At 41.8% G+C, this 16,523-nt stretch overlaps 2 protein-coding genes across 2 annotated transcripts; one reads left to right on the top strand and one right to left on the bottom strand.

The window, feature by feature from the left end:
• Positions 1-5: 5 nt before the first annotated feature.
• churc1 (churchill domain containing 1) lies at positions 6-2,162 on the top strand. Its single transcript, XM_082506952.1, has 4 exons — positions 6-217; positions 408-543; positions 1,645-1,715; positions 1,800-2,162. Exons 1-4 carry the CDS (start codon positions 179-181, stop codon positions 1,890-1,892), a joined length of 339 nt encoding a protein of 112 aa, XP_082363078.1. The 5' UTR covers positions 6-178; the 3' UTR covers positions 1,893-2,162.
• Positions 2,163-3,203: 1,041 nt separating this feature from the next.
• On the bottom strand, positions 3,204-15,266 carry ttbk2b (tau tubulin kinase 2b). Its single transcript, XM_082506623.1, has 15 exons — positions 14,669-15,266; positions 14,142-14,264; positions 13,900-14,047; positions 9,935-10,008; positions 9,713-9,853; positions 9,521-9,625; positions 8,914-8,979; positions 8,241-8,333; positions 8,030-8,155; positions 7,769-7,926; positions 7,385-7,574; positions 6,793-7,007; positions 6,242-6,704; positions 5,279-5,952; positions 3,204-4,365 (listed from the first exon to the last, which is right to left on the bottom strand). The coding sequence occupies exons 2-15, from the start codon at positions 14,208-14,210 to the stop codon at positions 4,023-4,025; spliced, it is 2,865 nt and encodes a 954-aa protein (XP_082362749.1). The 5' UTR covers positions 14,211-14,264; positions 14,669-15,266; the 3' UTR covers positions 3,204-4,022.
• Positions 15,267-16,523: the final 1,257 nt, after the last annotated feature.

The raw sequence follows: 16,523 nt of genomic DNA, 5'->3' as shown, positions 1-16,523 counted from the left end.
AGCAATGTCCGCCGTTCAGGATGTTTTACAGCTCTGGTTGGGCTACAGAGACCGCCGTCCCGTGCGGAAGAGGCGGTTTTTCTACATATTTGTTAGCTGGGTGTTACTGTATGTGTGGCGTTTTTTCTTCTTTAATAATTATAATTATTTTAATTAGTTAAATTTTTATTTGGTTAAAATGTGCAACGGCTGTGTGCAGAAAGAGTATCCGGACCGGGTAAGTTGATGATACCGAGTGACTAAACTTAAAGTACCCCGTCCAGCTAACGCTACACTTAGCTATGAGTGACGTTTGTCTCACTTCCGTTTGGTAAACAATCCAAAACAAACAGTGATGCTCTGATAAAATACTTAAGAATCACGTTAAGGAGCCAAAATATGTTTGCAATGCTTTATTCCCCGCACAGGGTAACACTTGTCTGGAGAACGGCTCCTACTTGATGAACTACCTGGGCTGTGCCAACTGCCATCACAGGGACTTCGTGATGATCAGCAACAAGGCCACCGAGGACGATGATGGAGAAGAGATCGTCACATATGACCGTTAGTCTCTCCCAACAGTGCTCCAACTAGAAGAGAAAACCTGAAGATAATAGCAGTGCCACCAGATAAAAATGCACTTCAATGGGGCGGTAGTATGTGGCCCACACCCCACCTACTGTTATGTATTCCCAGGCAGTCTGTTAGGTTTGGAGAAGGACCTGTATGGCTGCACTGACATCTTATAGAAAACTGTCCTTGCAATTTTTTATTTCCCTTTCCACGTAGTGGGTTCCATGGAAAATCCCATAACCTCTGGACGATACCTAAGTGCTCTTGTAGATGGATAAGAGCCAAATTCCAAAAGCTTGTGGAAAGTCTTTAAAGACAACTCCTTACTCTCATGTACAGCTCTGTAACTGTATGCAATCTACTAGAGTAGCTTTGATTTCATTCACATTCATCTTAAGCTGGGCCTGGGTGCGCCCTCATCTACTGCATGAAATGAGTGGATGACACAAAACAGACTCTCCCTTTTTAGGCCAAGCTTCTTCTGATTGGGGATGTCTGAGGTGACCATATTATGGATATCCACTCTCACTGGCAACATACAGATCCAAGATTAGGGAAAGAAAATGCCTGAAATGGAGGGTTTTCAGGCAGTCTGAAGCCTGAATTTTGGGCTAAAAGAGATTACTTGCATTTTTTTCTAAAGAAACATGCAGTCAGGTGAGACTAAAGAAGTCACTTGGATGAGTGATGAAACGTTTCTCCCACCGAAAACATGACGTCCTTAATTTAGTTTTAATCTTAATTTAGAATTCAAAAGTATGTTAAGTATTTTAATTTAGATGTGTAAAATCAATCACGTAGCCTCGCAGTCTGCCTTTACAAACATTTGTGAGCGAATGGGTCGTTCTAAAGAGCTCACCGAATCAGAGCGTGGCACTGTAATAGGATGCAACAAGTTTCTTTCCTCCTTTCTTTTCCTCCTAGATATAGTGTTGTTATTATTATTAAATCAAAATGGTCATACACAGTAGTTTATAGTAAATCTGTCTTTCTTTCTTTTTTTTGCTGTCGTTTTATTTTCCTTCCAGACTGTGGGAAAACCCATCCAGAAGCAAGTTTAAAAATAATGCCGTCATCTGTTTGTCTTTCCAGATGTTTGTAAAAACTGTGACCACGTCATCGCCAGGCACGAATACACATTCTCTGTTGTCGATGAATATCAGGCAAGTAGCGCTGTCGTCACCAAACCGGTCGAGATTCACACTGTGGATTCTGTTACTTTACGGGTCTTTTTCTGTGTTGTCCAGGAGTACACTATGCTCTGCATGCTGTGTGGAAAGGCGGAGGACTCCATCAGCGTTTTACCAGACGACCCCAGACAGTCTGCGCCGCTCTTCTAGACCTCAAAAGAAACCTGTGGTTTTTAGGTTTCGTGTGGTGCTGGCTTCTCATTTAGGGTTCCAACCATTTTTGTCATCCGCTCAAAGTTTTGTCCTTCTATAATTAAGCATGTCATACATTTGGTGCAGTTCCTGGCTGTTTATGAACTACTGTATGCTAATTGGAGGAGAGCAGAATATATGTATGCATAACTTTTAAAGACCTTTCATTATGACATAAAAACTGTCAGCTTACCTTATATTGTAAATAAACATATTTTATACTATAAAGCTTTTTCTTACACTTTCCTGCATGTTGGATGATGCTATGAATCCAGAACACTTATTTTACTTTAAATCTAAAAAATAAAATAAAATAAAAAATTAGCATTTAAATGTTAAGACATTTTCACTAATGGAACTGTTGAAGTTGTACACTGGTGCCAGCAAATTTCCATTTTGGTTCACTTGAATTTATATTGCCACCTTTCATTTACCAAACAAACATGCAATCCACTAAAATATGGAGCCAACAAATACCCTACAATATTTGAGAGAAAATCCCAATAATCACACAATCCCCTAAGAGGAAACACTTGGCAACAGTGGAAAAGAAGAACTCTCTTTTAACAGGAAGAGACCAGAACCAAACTTAGGGAGGGGTGGTTTTCTGCTATAAACAACTGGGGGAGATGAGGGAAAAGGAAAGAAAAGAACATAGAAAGATGACGATAAAACACAAACTGGGGTTGAGTAGACAAACATCACATCATGGCACATCAATGGAATTGTAGTGTTCAGTGCATCACCGGAAGTCCTGTTGCAGCACAACTAAGTAGAGGACTGTGATAGCTGAAGTCTGTCTTCCATTCTACTTTTAGGACAACAAGTAAGCCTCCACTCAAAGAGAAAAGTACTGTATTAAGCTGATAACGTGATCATCACAGTATCATGAACTACTGTATGCAGGTAATCAGGTCTCATCATATCTTAAAGACCACACAGTGTGATGTATAGTTAATCTACCTTTATCTAAATATTAGATGTTGTCTGACCTCACTTTTTCACTTGAGCGTGCTCAGTCGAGGTTCATCTGTGCATTCTTTCCCCCTTATCTGATAACTGGCTGATTCTAACAGAAACTGCATAAATTCTGTTAATTATCAAGAAGCAGAGACGTAAAGGGGTGGAAAACCTTTTGTGGGGGAGCTGTCATTTGTTTACTTACTTATAATGTAAACTATATTAAAACTGTCTTTAAGATAAGCATGAAGCACAACAACAAGATACAATTTAAAACTCATGAGAAGGAATAGTCCAAGTCATTGCTGGTCTATGTCATGGATGTATTTTGATCAGAAGCAGCTCAATAAAAATGCAGATGCTTCAGCCGATTGTACAAATAAAAAAAACAACCCAGAAATCATTTGCAATGACACTCATGCACGATTACAATACTAAAGTATGAGTGCACTTAAACATGTACATTCTAATATGCTGATGCCTTCTGCATGTTAAATACTTTATAGCAAAGTAAGAGCACACTATTACACTCTGATATGCCAAAATGAGCAATTCATTGTTACATACTATAATTAATCTAGCAGTTTTACAGGAGTGAGGTCAATATGGGACTGCATGCCCTGCTTCTATACATGAATGCTGATGTCTGTGTGCTGCTTGTGGTGTTGTTTACTACTGTAGTGTTCTAAATGTGAGTACATGGTCTCTATTAGTGTATACCATTTTCCTAATGGTACATATCTACAATTAGCATTACTTTATTTTAGATTTCTTTACATCCCTCAAGTATTAAACATAACCTTTTTGGTCTCATAGTAGGCCTATATGGAGTGTTAAGAGAGTGTAGTGATATGAGAGGTAAAAGTTGGCAATCTCAAGATTTTCTCACTATTTGTGTTTCTGCTGCAGGTATCAAGCCACCAAAGTCAAGTATTCTGAGAGACACATCCAAGGAATGAATGAATAAATAAATAAATACAATTTATCATACACTTTACATTACATACAGTACATTCCCTTGAGTAAATACCATATTTACACATGCTATCTGGGTGACTGGATGTGAGGCAGCCTCTCGCTACAAGTTGCACGATACGGATCAGTCATTTGTGTGGAAACACGGCCACATCAAGTCACTTTGCCGGAGCCTTTACCCTCGTAGATCGAACCCCTTCCTCTGGAGCCGTGGCTCCACTGACCCAGCCCGCCAGACCTGTCCGGAGGGTGAGCGTGCCGAGGAGGGGAGCCAGATAAGCTAGACGGAGAGCGGCTACGGCCCTGCAGTGCCCCGCCGTCGCGGAGCTCCCGGGACGGGGAGGAGCTGAGCGAACGCTGTAGGGAGGAAGATGAGCTGCGAGGGCAAGGAGGCGGGCTGAAGAGCATCCCGCTGCGGTCCTGCATCAGCTGGGTCAGGCTCGCCAGGAAGTCTGCGTCGCTGGTGCTGCTGGCACGCACCCTTAACCGCCGCCGTCTGCAAAAAAAACAAAAAAACAAAACTAATTCTCAGCAGCTATTTGAATTACTGTGTATTAGTATTAGCTGCTATCATTAGGATTATTACATATTTATTTATCGTTCTAATTTATTATAGCAAAGAACCTACTTTTTATTATTCTGTTATTTTAATAGTATGATTGTTTATGTTTGTCTGTATACACAAAGTTCAGCAGTGCTTCCAGTTTCATTGTATGCTTATCCTATTGGCAGTGTCCATCCTTTTGTTGTTGTTTGTTTTCAAACAGACTTAATATGACGGATGGATGCTTTGATTTTTGTGCAGTCAAAGAAAAAAAAGATTATTATTTGCCCTATTTTCACTTTTTTTAAAACTCAATGTTCCCAAACAGAATCATATAGTTGATTTTTTTAATGTAAGGCTGTAGTTTAATTTCTTTTGTCACTTTTGTTGACAACATAAATTTGTTTTGTCTCTGCTGTGTTAGATATACAGTTATGTATTGCCCAGATGTCCCAGTTTTACACTGGGAGTTGACTACTGCGTACATTCATGGATCTGTCCGAAGCCGGCAGCATGAAATTAGTCTCAAATCTCCACGTGCGCATGCATCGTAAAATCGTATGCATTTGTAAATTAATTTTATGTTTGGTCAAATTGCTTCGTACTTGTGTGTGGATTAGAGCGGGCATTCATGAGTCCTCAAAAGTTACACACAAATCACATCAGACATTTGCACATTTTACTGCTTACTGGTTCAGAGTTTAGAGTTAACTGGTTAGCAGCAGCTGAACATTCAGAACAGGAATGAGTGGATTATTATTAGTAGTACATCAATTATAGATCATTTCACTTTCTTGGGCAGGTGAGAAAAAAAACTACTGGGAAACAATGATTGTATCACATTTCCCCAGTTTGGACCACATACCTGTTGTCTACACATGGGCGGATGGGCGGTTTCCCAGGAGGTGGCCGGGGCAGAAACCTGCTAGTGAGTTGCTCCGGCACAAACGTGGCACTCACAGGACGTGGGATTTTACTTTTACTGCATGATGACAAGGACAGCGAGAGAGGGTCTTCTCCTGCACAGTCGGATCTGGAGCCTCGGTCTGAGGAGAGCCTGTCTCTGGGCAGGGCGGAGGGGAGGTTGTCACAGGACAGAGATGGAGAGGGTGAGTGGGTGGGGGAGCCAGGGATGGGACTGCTCCAGCGGTTACGCTTCTCTATGTTCAAGTCCCTGCTCGGAGAGTCCAGGGGGTTGCTGGGATCTCGGACAGGGATTCGACTCAACCTTGGCGATGAGGGAGAGTCCCTTCGTTTGAGCAGAGCAGGAGGCGGCGAGGAGGACACGGTGACTGTGCTCTCCACAGCACCGCCCACGGTATCGGCTTGAGGCTGCTGATTCGGCTCCGATGAGCGATCGGGCAGACCAGAATCGCTCTCTGGGTCTCTGTCGTTGGCCAGATGAGCTGTGGGGCCTTTGGCAAGGCTTGGGACAGGAGCCAAGTCCAACTTCCCTTCCTCAGATTTAGCACATGGTGCCTCTAGAGGTATTGCATCACTCCTCTCCTGTACAGGTGATTGTGGCGCACAGCTGGAGGACTGAAGGGAATTAGATGATTATTAGATGGGAATAACATTTAAGATTAAAGACAATAGCTAACTGATATAATATTAACCTTGCATGTAATAACTGGATATTTCTTTTCTGTTGTACGCTGTTAAATTTTATTCTTAAAATTATCCATCCAACATTCAAATTGCATCTACATTTGCATAGCAACTGTGGAAACTCTTTGTGAAGTCAGCCTTAAGTTGAACTTGTTTAGTCGAATTCATCTCCCCTGTGTTGATCTCAGTTAATGAACAACAAGATTATTGTTATTCCTACCTGCTCCATCTGGGACCTTCCCATAATGACTGAAGGCATTTGTCCCAGCATGCCCGGCAGCCTTCTGTGTCCCAGTAACCACGTGCCAGGCATGGCCATCTGTGACAGCACAGGGCTGCTGGGCACACCGGTGGACTGGCCATCCTGCCGCTCGGACGAGTGGTTCTCCGTGTCAGCAGCAATGTGAGACCCAGGCTTGCCCTCGTGTGATGCTTCTGCTGCTGGCTTGCTTCCTCCAGATCCTTGCTCTAGCTCCAGCATCACCCACTCCTGAGAGTCTCCCTCTTGAGGCACAGGACTAAAGTTTACAGCAACAAAGCCGCTGCTTGCTGCGGCTTCCTCTGGGTCGGGGGTTGCTGTGCCAGAGCGCTCTTCATTGCAGGAAGACATCTGCTGCTCAGGGCCTTTTTCAGGAATTGACTTTTCTCCAACGTGAGAAAGGACAGGCCGCTGTTTGCCCAGGCTGAAATGACACATTGTAAGCATTAAGGTAAGAATGTGTCTGCTTAAAGGCTGAAGCTTTTGTTTAATTGCAATTTTTAATTACTGACTAGGCCTCAAGGAATCGCTCAATGGTGGGCTTGGGTTCTGGTCCGAGCCTCTTTTCAAAAGCCAAGCTCTGGCTGTGTCTCATCCTCCGGAGCAACGGTGCAGCCCGTTCCAAAAACATTGTCTCTGAACGCACCCGTCTAGGTGAGCTCTGCATGGAGCCGGTGTTTGGACTTTGGTTTCCCTGGTTCTGACTGTGTTCATCCTCACTCACAACCTGGGGAAAAAAAGAAAGAGGAAGAAGGAGTTTCAGAAACTGTAGCAAGACACTTTAAAAAGAGGGGAAGGCAGCCCAAGTTGTTTCTTCTTTACCAATTCGTCAGGAAGACAGTGAGCAATTTCAACCAAAGTTTAGCAGAGGAAGATGTAGGAGCAGAGGTCAGAGAGAGCTTTTCTCATTGAAAAATAAATGTATTCTTAAATCATATTTATGGGAAACACTCTGTGATGATGTGTGATGACTGGGGGGCATGAGCAGCCAGCGTAGTGTTGCAAAATGATCCACCCGACAGCACAAAAGAGCAGCATTACTGTATGAGTATTACATCCCGAGCTAAGAGCATCATACTTTACATTAAAGTACATTCCACTGACCTTCCTGATCATTGGCTGAGCGTGTTTATGGTTTTTGTTACGGTCCATCTCTTCCCATACGTCTGCACCAGGGGTGGTCGGCGTGGGTATCGGGGGGCAGTTGTCAGCGTCACTGAGGCGCTCCCCTTGCAGGACATCCTCAGTGTTCTCCCTCTGCAGCTCGCCTGGCAGCACTGAAGCATTGGCCATGCTGTGGAAGAGACCGGAAGGTCACCTTGCAACTCGTTCCCATAACATAATTTAGAGCAGTGATTTCTCAGGGATATCTGACTGTGCAGATTTCGAGTCTAAAAAAAGCTGCAGCTATATAACTGAGCGCATACCCAACCGAGTGTGAAGGAAGTGTGAGTTAAACGATGGACCTACGGCATTTCAAACACGTACCCTAAGTATGCTGGCGTGAGGCGGGTGAGCTGCTGAGCAGTGGTTGCTGCGGCAGTGATGGTCAGCATATCCTCTGAATCACATTTCTCCCAGTCATAGGGGTCATTCTCCAGCACGTTGTGGCTCTTCATGGCATTCTCGAACACAGACATCAGGAGCTGTCACGGAGAATAAAAAGAAAACACATGCATCAGCATTTTACAGTTGCAGAAGAAAAAACAGCACATGCAAAATAAGCCAAACAAGGGAGTGAATGCCAACCTGATAGTCAGGCTTAGTGTAATAGTCCAAGGTCATGATGTGCTCCAAGAAGGTACTAAACTCTGAGGGAAGGTGCTTCAGCATGAGTCGATGATCGTATGTCTCTTTTAGATTTCCTACTTGCTCCTGGGAAGACAGGAGGGAAAAGAGTGAGAGGATGACCTTACAGTGTATTGCTAAAATGTAGTAATGAACTCACTGAGGCACATACTTTGTCCTTAATTTTTCTCCAGGGAAGCTGACCAACCATAAATTCTACCAGCATGTAGAAGAGCGACCACAGGTCATCGTGACGACCCATTTCCTGCAAATTTGGACACAAGAAAAAGGGGCACGGGGGTTAAAGGGTAAAATTGGACCTAATGCCAGCAGGGATTTTGACTTTCCTGCCATGTCTATGACAAACACATATGCTCCCAAAACTAGACGTATATACTCAGGAATAGTGTTTCCTCACTGCCACTGTGATGTCACCATATGATTAGTGAAGTTCTGTTATGAAGCCCCAATTTGAGCAATTTTCACCATATTCACCTACTGGATTCTTAAAACTGGATCTGAGACATGATTTGAGCATATTCCAGACAACCCTCTTTTCTGACTCTTAGACTGACAAACTTCATGTTTTATTCATTATGATCTGAAACCAGCCACTGGGTCATTAACTCGTTAGGGAAGATAAGACGAGGTCACAGAGCGAAGGAGGCAAGGTCTGTTTTCCCATAGACTTCTATACAACCCAAACTATTTTGTAACAACAGGAGTCGCCCCCTGCTGGCCATTAAAGAGAAGCTAAGTTTAAGGCACTTCACTTTTCAGACTCAGGGGCTACATCCAACTTCCATATAATCGATGTGCTCAATACATCTACAGTGCAAGCTCACCTTATTCTTGTGAGCATTGATTGAAGCGTATCGCACAGTTCCTCTGAAGCCTGCCACGGGACGAGGCTGAAAGAAAAGAGAGATTTGGCAGAGTGATAGTGATAAACGGGTGTAAATGTAAAGCAAGCACAAAGCTAAAACCACATTTAAAACTCATAAGTAACACACTTTAGCTCTGAGTGTGGAGTCCCAGGCTCACGTCACATGATGACATGCTGAGTTAAAGCAGCAGTTGTGTGTGAACTCTAATGTATACCTCTGACTCTGTAATCCCTGGATTACACCTGGATCACGCTCTGGTGCTCTAGAGCAATATTTTTTTGTTTAACATCAAGTTAGGATTTTAAACTGCACAACATTACACAGGGAGTCTACGTGTGTACATACATACTGGCACTTTTATATACAGAACATGGGTGATGCATTTCTAACTTCTTTTTGATTTATTTTGGGCACTATTTAAAATCAATTTCCAAAAAAAAAAAAAATTTAACAGCTGGCAGACTATGCTATAAAACCATTTCTCAGCATATTATTTTATGTATATAAGTACCTTTATGATTAAAAGCCCAACTATGCTCTAGTATAATCGGCACAGAGTACTTACTGGACGGACTTCCTGGCTGGAGTTGGTGAACTGACGGGCCAAACCAAAATCGAGCATGTAGCAGCACCTGCAGGTGCTGGCTAGTCTTCCCATCGCAAAGTTTGACTACAATTTTAACAGAAACAAACAAGTTTAAAAGTTTCTTTTTGTGATATTCAAATAAAACAAGATCTAACCCAACGGTCGACTTACTGGTTTAATGTCACGGTGCAAGAAGCCGACAGAATGGATGCTTTCAATGGCCTCTAAAATCTGCTTGCCAAGTCTTAAAGTTGTGGAGACGGAAAAGGTGCCGCGGGTCATCGTTCTGCGCAAATCTGCAAGGTTCCTTCCCTTCAGAGAGAAAGTCAACACCGTCAAATTCAAGAAGTAGAACAGATTAAATAAACTACTGCTGATTTGCAAGGCTCTTACCTGGAGTTCCATCACCACATAGTTGAAGCGATCATTCCTACCACAGCCCACAAAGCGACACACGTGGTCCTTGCCTGTGAAAGAAAGATTTATACAGTTTGAGCTTTGCCCATCTTCATGTTCAAACCCCTATTTGGTGTTGAAAAACTACCATCAGGATTTACTAATAAGGTTCAGAGTCAGTGCTACTTTTGCTCCAGAAAATTTGGGGGGCAGAGAACAGAGATGGGCAGTAACGCCTTACTGTAATCCGATTACTTTTTTCAAGTAACGAGTAAAGTAAGGGATTACTATTGCAAACACGGTAATTAGATTACCGTTACTTTCCTGTAAGCACGCTGCGTTACTAAAACCGTGATTTTTTTGCGAGAATGTCTCATGACAGTGACGTAGGCGAGTGCAACGTTCGTGACAACAGCTGTGTGCAGATCAACAATGGATAATATATCGAGTGCGGGAGAGAGTATGACCATGCAGCGTTTAAAGCGTGGAAGTATTGACCTTACTTTGAGTTTGATTCCATAAAAAGTGACAAAAACATTAGCGTCCGTTGTGCGTGGGAAGAAAACTTCTTTTTACAGCGAAAAAAACCCCCCTAAACTTCCGAGCAAGCACCAAGTGCGCTACCACGTAATGGGAAACTGACCGCTGCGGCACACCTGCACCAGGGCAAACATCTGCCTACCCCACTCCTGCTTTACAGGTGAAAATAGAGCAACAGGACCGCTAGTGTTTGATTTTATTTATTTTCTGCTGTGTTTTACTTGCATCTATTTGAAAGACTGAGTGTAAGTGTGAGTTTATGTGCTGGAATGTGCAGAAAAAAGGTTTAAATGTTAAACAAATTTCTTCCAGTCAGAGAATGTTGCATATAATTACATTTTTGCTTGATGCATAAAGATTAAAACTAATAAAACAAGTTTTAAAAAGAGATTTGATTACATTTTGTATGATGGATTATGCAGAAAAAGTAGAATTGGGCTGTAAGATCTATTGCTTTATCACCTATTCAGGTTGTAAATCGTGTTTTTTAAAAAGTAACTAAGTAACTAATTACTTTTGAAAATAATTAATCAGTAAAGTAACAGGATTACTTTTGGGGGGAAGTAATCAGTAATTAGTTACTGATTACTTTTTTTAAGTAACTTGACCAACACTGGCAGAGAGTAATTTAAGCTATTAATGCGATTTATGGCTGGAAAGTTACTGCAAATTGTGCTAAATTTAACACAGAAAAAAGCGTGTTTTATACCATGTCTGTGATTGTGATTGTTGCTTCTGCGAATCTGAATTTATTCGAATGACAGGGAATGTGTTACGAGAACAAGCGCACACCTAGCAAGGGTGGATGACTCAAATCTGTGTGTGCCTTGCAGCTCTTTACCTAGTCTCACGCTGAACATGTTTAGAGCCAAGCCCATCAAAGGATTAGATCCCTATACAAGATATACAGTGCTGTGCAAAAGTCTTGAGCCACCACTCATTTCTTTATTTTTTGCTTCAAATGAGTCAGGCTTTCTTGTATTTTTTAGAGCAATAGTTCTCCAGGATTTTTGAAGTTCTTTGAAAATTCATCTTTGGACATTGGTTGCTTTTCCACTCATTTTCCATCTAGACTTTTTACCAGCCCATTATCAAAGGAATGATTTTTATTTTTGTTTGCATATTAAAAAAGCACCTAACTCGATGAACCAGAGCTGTCTCCACATAACAGAAAAGTCAGCAAAGAACCAGTTCTTAAAATGCATCTTTAGGCATTTTGATACTAGCAGCCTTTTGCAAAAAACATGACTCATTCCAATGTTTTTAGCTGACTCAAGGAAAAACATCAACGATAACATAGTTTGATAAACATCAACACGGTGATTCCCAAAGAACTGTTAGCTGATAATTTGGCACATTTGCACGGTGTTAAGCGTGTCCTTAGAAAAATCTAAGGAAACTGGACAAGTGGAGAACAAAAGAAGGCAGGCTAAAAAGAAATACCAGCCCAAATCAACACGTCTGGTAACTGGTCTTATGGAGTGATTAATCCAATTATCATCAATATGTATAGAGAAGAGCAGGAAAGAGGTTTTGATCCATCATCTGGGAAGTATTTGATTGGCAATGACTTTATTTGTTACCACGACAATGATGTCAAACACACTGCCATTGCAGTGAAAGCATACCCATTTCCCTACCAAAATATAAAAGAATTAGAGGTGGCTCATCACTGTACAAGGTTGTGTCGTGTATTGGGTATAACAGACAGCCAACTTACTTTATACAGTCAGCAATGTGTTTACAGTGTTTCGGGTTTTTAATTCATATTTCAACACACAGATGAGTGTGTCTGCATACAGCGCTCTGCTCCATTACAAATCGACTCCAATGTAGTTTTTTATTTTGCTCCCCAGTAACAGATCTACGACACGCAATATTAAAATGTCAGAGAAAATGAAGCAATTAACAGGACGCATCTGAAATGTGTTGGATTCCCGTCTGACTCCTACGCCATGCAATACTGACTGTAGCCTCACGTGGCAGGCAGAAAAAAACGCAGAGAGCACATTAACAGTAAGAATCAACAGTAAGTTCAATATGTGTATGGGTCAGGATGTGACAGCAAATAAAGTTTTCTGCTCCTCTACATGTCGTACAGGTCAGCTGTTACTGACAGATTTCAGCTTCACACAGAGATCGAGAAAAAGTTCTGCACCACTTGAGCTGTCAGACGTATCCAGAGCACAGCTGTCTCAACCTCTATGATAGATGAGAAGAGTTAGCCATTATATCAGAAACAAGATGATTCTCCTTCAGCTGCCTATCATTGGTCTAAATTTCTATGATATAAAGAAAATGTGTAAAACTGTGTTACACTGTATCATTTTTGTTAGTAGAGTACTCGCTCCCTCATGTATGAGCTGCTAATTTGCAGTGCTGTTGGAAGATTGCTGGTCATTACTTAAATGAGCTGAAAATGAATTTACTGCATTGTTAGTAGACCACCCGAAGAATTTTACACCCTTCCATCATCTGCGCATTTTAATGCCTGCAGCCTGTCTTAGTAAATCTGAACGAAGATATCTATTTTTTATTATTATTTATTAGAATTATACTGTATACGGTATATATTTTTATAAAAGCAAATAAATATATATAGTATATAAAATATATATACACATTTCTTTCAGTAATACATATTTTCCAGCACCGATTATTTGTAATAATAATACATATTCTATTTTGCACAAGGGGAAAAGAAGAATTATCTCAGCTTTGTATCACACCCTTTATAAAGACTGCAAAAACGACAGGAGACCACAGAAAAAAAGCCAGTGCCATTTCTGAATGTCATGTCATTTACCAATGAACCAACTGCAGTCAACCAGGCAAATATCGATGAAGTGGTACAATCCTAGACATTTCCTTAGAGATAATACACAAGTCATCCATTACTTTCCTGTTTGAACAAGCTACAAAGCATGATTCTGATACACCACATTTTTTGCAGTGTTGTGTGCTCTAGATGACCCACATTTACATGAAATAACAACTTTAATTGAATTAAAGAAATTCTATTTTTAAGAAGAAATGGTAGAAAAGGCATTTTACATACTATTTTTCCCCCAAACAGGGTTTTTCAAACTGAGCCTGTGGGGAGTGACTTTGCACTTAATCTTGAATGGTCTACATTTAGTTAAGACAAAGAGTCTGCGTTACCTGACAACACAAGACTGCATCTCCCTGTCGTTTTTTTGTCATTTCATGAACACAAATGTAGTCTAACCCGGAATAAATTCACCTCCACAAACAAATATGCCTCAAAAATTGCAGTCCTAGTGAATTTCCTTTGTTTCTTTATGTTTTGGTGGAAGCCCAAAAACTCTCTGATGGGTGCCAAATGCATTTAAGCGCAGAAAACACCCTGCCCAAGAATTACTTCAGCTACTCTGCCAGTGATTTGGCACAGTATAACTCACCTTGAAGCTTCTTCAGCACAGCCACTTCCATCTTCAGCACTTGCTTGGGCTGCTGAGCAGACTCAACCTTCAATGCCACTGTGGCCTGGCTCAGCTGATCCAGAACCTCATAGATTTCCCCAAACCCACCTCCACCTATCTTCCTGGCCTGAAAAGGAAGGCAAGTCTCATTGTCGGAACAAGTGTATTATAGTGAAGAAATGAACCAGCGTGATTTTTCTTCCTTCTAAAGTGGGACTTACCACTTTCCATCTGTCTCTGACCATGTCTCCCACCGACAGGATGTCTGTGTGCTCTCCAGCCCCACTCATCCTGAGTGCTCTCAGCTACAGCCTACAGATAGCATCAGTGTCGCAAGCACTTCACTGCAAAGAGGGGACAGCTTTTAGAGACCAGGTCAGTTTCCTCTTTCAAAACACTGCAAACTTCGTGATGCTGAATCCACAGAACATACAGGTCATCTTACTGTGCTCTGACGGGAGCATGTGGCTCATATGTGAATGTTAGCTCACGTCTCTCAAAGGAGCATTTAAAACCCAAACCTTCTCTAGCTGATTTTTTTTAAAGACAGAACCTACTATAGTGTAGTTAGTTGGAATCACAGCTAAAGCATAACACAGATAGCACAGAATATTCAGTTGACGTTAGATAAGATAAGCCATTTAGAGGGTACCCTCGCCAGCACACAGTGTTCACTGCAGTGGTCCTGTAAACAAGCTAACTAGCACATTTACCAATGGATAACGGTTAGGTAGCAAGCCTCTCTCACCTCGCTCCTGTGCGCTATCGCGATTTCGGCTAGAGTGTAAATTCCAAGCGGTCCCCATGCTCCCGGCGTACTCCGAGCTATGCGAGCGGTTCCAATGAGTTGTTTATTTCAGAAATGAGACAATGGTGGTGGACCATAGCTGACGTTAGCCGCAGTTAGCCAGCTAGCCTGCTGCTGATGCCCCGAACGCTCTCTCTCAGCAGCGGTGACGTCAGAGAACTCGAGTCCACTGATTGCTCCACAAAGTCCCGCATCCGCGAGACGCTGACGGAGACCGCTCCAGAGGAAAGGAGTCTTAGTGCTGAATACAGCGGCTGAGAAACGAAGTGGGAGCCGCAGCTTTGTGCCCTTGAAAAAAAACATACAGATAAGCCTTCACTTCGCGACACACACTGTCTCCAGGGACGATTACGTTTCTTTCTTTACAAAATAAAAATTAAAAGAAATATGGCAACATGAGGTCCCAAAAGCCAATCGGGCCGCGAAAAATGCCAAAGTATTACTTTAAGTGGAATTCAGATATACTTTATCCCAAAGTCCTGACATTCATTTGTTATGAGCAAGATAGTGGTGAGGTATGCGCAGGAGTGGCAGAAGGAAGAGATGGGCGGGCCGATCGAAATATCGATACCATCGATACCATCGATACCAATGCTGATATCACTATCAGATCGATACTAGGTTGATAGGATCGATACTTTGTTTCTAGCCTCAGTTCAGTGTATGTTGCCATGGAAAGTAAAACATCACAGTGTTTTAGTGGTCATTTCATAAGTGATGACACACTGCTCTCCCCTATATTGTCTGCCTTTGGTATATTAAAAGTGTCAGTATCAGTATTGGTATAACCCTGTATTTACTTATTATTGGCTCTATACCAACATTTGCTGTATTGCACAGCACCAGAGGGGTTCAACCTGGGCATGGGATTACATCAGGGATGGTCCTGAGCCTTTCTTCTTTGCTATTGTGATGAAGAGGTTAAAGGACAATGTCAGGCTGGAGTTTCCATGGATTGTGATGATTGCAGACCACATTGTCAACTATGGTGAGATTAGGAAGCAGATGGAGGAGAGTGTAAGGAGGCGGCGGTAGTCTCAACATGCACAGAGCAGGGATGGTGGAATGTTGAAGATGAAGCTAACAGGCAGGAGGAAAAGCGGAAGGCCACTAAGGCGGTTCATGGAAGCAATGAAGGAAGACATGCAGAGATTGCAGCTTAAATCTACTGTTCTGTGCAAATGTTGTGATAATGCATCATTTATTAGCTTATTTATTCTAAGCATTTATGATCTAAATCAACAAAACAATGTCAACCTGAAGTGGAGAACAAAGTCCAGCATTTGTCTCCAAAATACTCCAAAAGGGGTAAAAACACAGACTGTGAGGGACTCAGCTGGTTAGGCATGAGGGTAAAGTAACTACAACACAAAACCAGACTGAAAATATAACTGAGCTATCAGACACAAAAGAAAAGGGAACTTAAATACTGGCTGATCACACCAAAGACGCCCAACGGGGGAACTACAACAAAGAAGTTATCTTATAAGAAGTAAATAAAACAGCAACTAGTTTGTCAGTTAGTTTAACTTATCAATAATCTAATGCAAAAAACAAAAACAACTGAATACCAAACTCAAATGTCACGTAAAATAAACAACCTATTTAAAGTAAACATTTCTTGGCCTCCCCTGCGATGACGTGACACTTGGTACATTCCAGTTCCTGCATTTGAAAGAGGTGCATTTTGAAGGCCCATCTTTTCCTCATTTGGGTAGATCTCAGCAGCCAAGTGACCACATTTGTGTGTCTAATATTAAGCTTGACTATTATTTTATTTTTGTGTTCTCTTCTA

Source organism: Aulonocara stuartgranti, assembly GCF_965226115.1.
Source record: "Aulonocara stuartgranti genome assembly, chromosome: 15".
NCBI lineage: Eukaryota > Metazoa > Chordata > Actinopteri > Cichliformes > Cichlidae > Aulonocara > Aulonocara stuartgranti.
Note: the sequence above shows the minus strand (reverse complement) of the source record. Positions and strands in the feature narration are given on the sequence as shown.